This window comes from Alligator sinensis, unplaced genomic scaffold (assembly GCF_000455745.1).
Source record: "Alligator sinensis unplaced genomic scaffold, ASM45574v1 scaffold280_1, whole genome shotgun sequence".
NCBI lineage: Eukaryota > Metazoa > Chordata > Crocodylia > Alligatoridae > Alligator > Alligator sinensis.
In genome coordinates, this window is record NW_005841835.1 from 2,505,188 (window position 1) to 2,511,286 (window position 6,099).

A 6,099-nucleotide genomic window follows, 5' to 3' on the forward strand; every position below is an offset into this window, starting at 1 on the left:
CCCTAGTTTTTTAATGAGAATGGGGTGAGAGACAGTGTTGAATGCCTTCCTGAAGTCCAGAAAGACTACGTCCACTGCTACCCCTTCGTCTAAGGCTTTTGTGACCTGGTCATAGAAGGCCACCAGGTTGGTCTGACCGGACCTGCCTCTAATGAACCCATGTTGGTTGCCCCTAAGCATAACCCCCCCCCCACCCGCTGGCCCCTCATGGACATGCGCCAGGATAATTCTCTCAAAAAGCTTACCCAGGATCGAGGTAAGATTAACTGGCCTATAGTTTCCTGGGTCCTCCTTCCTCCCTTTTTTGAAAATGGGAACCACATTGGCCCTTTTCCAGTCCTCTGGCACCACACCAGAGCACCACGAGTGCTCGTAAAGCCGTGCCATGGGTCCTGCAATGACCTCTGCTAATTCCCTCAGCACTCTGGGTTGGAGGTCGTTAGGACCAGCTGATTTAAATACGTCCAGTCCCTCCAGAAGTTCCCTGACTAGATCCTCACTGACCCTAGGTCTGGGTGTGCCTCCCCCGGGGCCTGAGGGGGTCCCGGTGGACGGGCTGATCTGGTCCCTGCTCAGGAAAATGGAGGCAAAGAAATCGTTAAATAGGTTAGCCTATTTAAATCGTTAGCCTTGTTGTCTGGTGCGACAACCAGATTTCCTAGCGTGTCTAGTAGAGGCCCCACATTACCCGGTACCTTCTTTTTGCCACAGACTCTGTTGCAGCTCTGCAACATGTTTCCATGCAAGGTGGGTGGCTCTGGGTTCTTGATTCTTTCCACAACATGCTGTTTCTCCTGTTTCTGCTTTTTCAGCTCCTTTTGTCATTGTAAGGTTTCAAAGTACTGAGATCCTTGCAGCAGACTCTTCCTTCATTTAGGGCAATCCTGGGCAATAGTCTCGCATGAGTTGATGTCAATGTTGCATTTTTTCAAGTTGGCCTTGAGGTTGTCCTTGAAACGCTTTCTTTGCCCTCCTGTTGAGTGTATGCCTTGTTTTATTCTCCCATCTCAGTCTTGCTTTGTGAATCTGGAGTTAGACATCTGGATGATGTGGCTGGCCCAGCAGGTTGATGGCGGATGCTCATTTCTCAGTGCTCTTGGTGTTTGCTTGCAGGAGGATACTAACATTGGTGCATCTCTCTTCCCACTGGATTTGAAAGATCTTCCATAGACAGTGTTGATGGTACTTCTCCAGTGACTTCAATGTCTCCTGTGTGTTGTGTACATCTCAGTTCTGTACAGTCAGGTGGGGATCATGACTGCTTGATAAACCATGAGTTTGGTTTTGAATATGATGTTGGGATCTTCGAACACCTGTTTCCTCAGGCATCCAAAGGCTGCACTTATACTTTTGAAGGCTGTTGGATTTCTTCATCGATGTCAGTCTTCTGCAAGAGATGTCTTCTGAGGTACAGGAAATATTCAACGTTCTCCAGAGTCTTACTGGGAATCTGAATTACTGGAGCTTGGAACTGCTCATTAAGAGCTTGTTAATAGAAGACCTTTGTCTTCTGAATGTTAAGCATCAGTCCCATATTCTTGTATGTCTCGGTAAAGACGTTGGTAAAGCCTGAAGGTCTGCTTCCAAGTGAGCACACACTACAGCATCAGGATACTGGTGCTCAATGATTGAGGTCGGGGTGGGCTTGGTTTTGGCTTGGAGTCAGCTGAGATTAAACAGTTTACTATTCAGTTGGTAGTTTAGCTTCATTCTGACTGGAAGCTTGTTGGTGGTCAAATGTAGCATGCGATATGGAATATTGAGAAGAGTGTTGGAGCTATGATGCAGCCTTGCTCAACTCCTATCTTAATCTCAAAGGAATCTGTGATAAATCAGTTGTTGAGAACTACCACTCTCATACCATTATGGAGCAGGCAAAGAATGGTGACAAATTTCAGTGGGCATCTGTACTTCAGAAGGATCCTCCACAGCCCTTCTCAGTTGACAGTCGAAGGCTTTTGTGAGCTCAAAGGCGGCCAGGTACAGAGGTTTATGTTGTTCCCAACATTTTTCCAATATCTGGCGAGCAGTGACTATCGTGCTTGTTTTGACTCTTGATGCCCTAAGCACAGACTGAGATTTTGGGAGGAGCTCTTCAGCAAGTGGAAGGAGGAGGTTCAGGAAGGTTCTTGCAATTATCTTTCTTGTGGTGGACACAGTAAGGTGATCCCTTTGTATTTTCCACACCTCAGACTTGCCTCCTTTCTTGAAGATAGTCATAATCATGGTGTCCCTGAGGTTGTTTGGCATTTCCTCATCATTCCAGATCCTTAAGATGAGGGTGTGAAACTGTGTTGCGATTTCTTCTCCTTCCTGCTTGAAGATTTCAGCAGGGATTCCATCAGCCTTGCTGTTCTTCATCTCCTTGATGGCTTTCCTCACCTTGTCAAGGTTTGGAGGGATTCCAAGATCATCTCTGACTGGGTGTTGTGGGATGGAGTTGAGAACACTTTCATCAGCAACAGAATCGCAATTGATAAGCTCTTCAAAATGCTCCTTCCAATGGGTGCTGGTGGTTCCTCATTCCTTGATCAGGTGTCCTCTATCCTTAGGTCTCAAGAGGTTGGTCCCTGAGTGCTCAGACCATAAATGGCTTTGGTGTTGCTGAAAAAAACATGCATATCATGGACGCCAGTGAGATGTTGAATCTCCTTTGCCCATGTTGTTCTGCCAAGCACAAAAGGCCTTGTGCTTGCAGTTGGCATACTCTTGGATTTCCCGGTCATTCTCATCAAGCCAGTCTTGCTGTTTCCTGGTAGAGAATCCAAATTTCTCTTTGCAGGTGCTGCTGCTGCTGGACTTAAAGGTACCCCAAGTGCTGCTGACATTCTCTCATTGTTGTTGATTGGAATTTGCCAGTTTTCCATTGAGAAAACTGGTGGAAGAAATCTTGCTTGATTGGGTCCTTGAGTCCTTCGACATTGATCTTCCATCAGCACTGCTTCTGCTGCAGCCATCATGTAGGAGCCAGTTTGAATGACATAACCAAGCAGATGAATCTGTGATCTGTTCAGCAATCATCAGCTACTAATGTAACTCGGATGATGTGGACATCTTTGCTATCCTGGGCATGAACAATAAAGTAGTCAATCAAGTGCCAATGCTTAGCTTATGGATGTTGCCATGATGTCTTATGCCTGTTTTTCTGGCAGAACAGGATGTTGGTGGGGTTGGGTCCATGTTCTGTGCATTTGGTCAAGAGGAGGATATTGTTGGAGTTGACATTTTCCACTCCCTTTACTGATGGTTCTGTTCCGAAGTTTTGAGTCCCTTCTGACTCTAGCATTGAAATCACTGAGAAGAATGAGTCTGTTTCCTTCTGGAACACCAGAAAGGACTTGTTTAAGGTTGATATAGAATTCCTCCTTGCTTTTGTTGGTGGCATCAAGAGTTGGGGCATACACACTGATGACAGTGGCATATTGGCCCAAGACAGAGTTATGTGGTGCTTATTAATTCCAATAGGGAATTCATTGAGTTGGTTTGAGTTTATTCTTGATGGCAAAACCAACTCCATAAAGCTGGTATTTTTCTTCGTGTTTGCCCTTCCAGAATAGTATATAACTGCCTCCTTGTTCTTTGAGCTGCCCATCTTCCATTCTCTGGGTCTCGCTCAGTGTAGCGATGTCAGTGTTGTATTGCCTAGTTTTTGAGCCATGATTGTAGTGTGGTGCTCTGGGCATTCACTATTAGGATTGTCCATGAGAATCCTGATGTTCCAGGTCCCAAATTGAATGTGTCCTCATTGATTTCAACTGCAAGTAAAGGTGATCCCACTGGATACAGTAATCCAAGCAGGAAAAAGGTAGTCAGACTATGTTTAGGGCATCTTTTCTAGCCCCCTCCTCCCCATGTGGCATGAGCAGAGAAAATCTGGAAGAGGACTGCTCAGTCGCAGGTACAGTTGCCGAATTGCACTCTTGATTACCTCATCCAAGTGCTAGATGACCTTGTAACTGCATGCCGGGTCATGACTAGGAGCTTCCAGACTTCTCAGTTCTGCTCTTGTCACTAGCTGGTCATGAAAGGTCTTGAAGAATGTGCTGGAAAAGATGTTCCATGGAATATGCCTGTACATGATTTCTTTTATTGTGGAGAAACTGCTGCATATCAGTTTCCACATGGTTCTTGACAGAACAGGACCTTGGTTCAGTGGCAAGGAGGTTAAGATGATTTGAGATCTCATTTGAGATCTTCATTTGCCTTTGCAACCATTGATATTCTAGCATCTTTTTCCACCTGCTCCACCATTGAGGACTTGTAGACCCATAGCTTTGCGTTGGGAAGGCTTATTAAAATGGCAGCCTGTACTCTCCATGTCACCATGTCCATTGATGCTATCAAGGTACTAATGTAATACAAATAATAATAAATCGGTTTTGGGGAAAGTGTGTACAATAAATTAAAATAGGATAATTTATAGTCAAAATGAACTTAATCCTATAAAATTTGGACCTAAAATATTTTTTATTTGCCACTTAAAGTATTAAACTAATAAGACAAAAGACTTCATTGATGTTTTGTTAGGTAAATGTCATTGAAATTAAGACTGCTTGCAGATGTTTAAACAACAAAAAATGGTGCTTTACTTTAAACTCCATGCACTCCTGTGCTGAGTCCAGCACATGCCCAGAAGAGGCAGTACGTTAGTTGGATCTGACTCTTCTGATGTCTGTATAGATCGGGTGCTTTAGTGAGGCTTTATGGTGCTTTTATCCAAGAGCTGATTGACACTGCTTTAGATAAAAACGCCCCAAAGCCCCTCTCATGTGCCCAATCTATACAGATGCTGTGGAGCCAGGCTGAAGTAATACACTGCTTCTTCCAGTAATGCGTGGTTTGTTTTGGGTTTTTTTTGTTTTTTAATGTCTGCAAGCAGCTTAAAGGAATTGTGCATTTATTGGTAATCTATTTCAGATCACCTGATAAACCCTGTGGCGTCTGGGCTTTTTATAGACCTCAGTGGAACTTCAGTTTAAATTGCTTGTCTGAACATAAAAATTGTAGTGGAAAGATTGGTTTAACATGAAGGGGATTTGAATTTTCAAATTTGCACTACAAGGTCCAAATTTACTGATCTTAAAAACTGTATTTCTTTTGATTGTAAAGCTACTGTTAACTCATGCTTGTGTATTTAAAATTGTATGCAAACTTCTAGAAACTGTAGAGTTAATTTACAAATGTGATAGTGTAGTAAATATTTTAAGAGTATTAGAGCATGCTGTTTTATGTGTAAATATTGGCGGTTAAACTTTACGCTTGCTAGAAGCTGCTGTGTGTGCTTATCTATTTTGAGAGTGACCTTTATGTTTAAAAAGAAGCATTCAAAGGAGGTACGTGGAGGAATTAGAAATGTTAAAGATTTGAAATTCAGTTTGGAGTAGTATGCTTCTGAGGTGGCATTAGCTAGTACCGGTTATTCTGAAACACATTTTTTCCGTCTGTTTTGTGCTCATCAGTTCTTGGACTTTTGTTTTGCAGTTTATGTTTCACTTAAGGCGGTCCCCTTTCCTGCAAGTTTTTAACAACAGTCCTGATGAGAGTTCATACTATCGTCATCATTTTATGCGTCAAGATCTAACACAGTCACTTATCATGATTCAGCCAATCCTCTATGCTTATTCTTTCAATGGACCTCCAGAGGTATGATTATATATAAAGTAACAATAGGGCAAAAGAACACTATGTAATGGGATTATATTGGTGGGTATATTGTGTGTGTTTACATAAATATTAGAACAAACACGTATTTATTACCCATGTGTGCAAGCATTTGTGTTTGTGAATGTGCATTATATAAAATGAACTATGAACAAGACAGGGCCATGAATGCACCCACCTGAATTCTGGTTGTATCTCAGTAGTCTTAAGAGCAAAACTTGCTTGGTTACACAACAACATTTCAAACTAAGACGCATGGAATAAAGGTCTGGCTCTTTTGCAGTCAGTGAGACTTTTGCTCTTGCCTTCATTTGCACTAAGACAACTCCTTTTGTAAATCAATTTTTTCAAGCTTCACTTTTTAATAAATCTTGAAAACATTTGCACATTTATTAGAAATAACATGGTTTATGTTTAAATATAAAACCAAAACTCTTT

At 42.4% G+C, this 6,099-nt stretch overlaps 1 protein-coding gene across 3 annotated transcripts in view; it reads left to right on the forward strand.

Annotated features, from left to right (window-relative positions):
• The window catches only part of SEC23A (Sec23 homolog A, coat complex II component), a 57,118-nt gene that overhangs the window by 35,411 nt on the left and 15,608 nt on the right, over nucleotides 1-6,099 (forward strand). For all 3 annotated transcript variants that reach the window (XM_025201409.1, XM_025201411.1, XM_025201402.1), the window contains one exon: nucleotides 5,482-5,643. In XM_025201409.1, coding sequence (XP_025057194.1) covers nucleotides 5,482-5,643 — 162 coding nt within the window. The remainder of the gene's footprint in view (nucleotides 1-5,481; nucleotides 5,644-6,099) is intronic.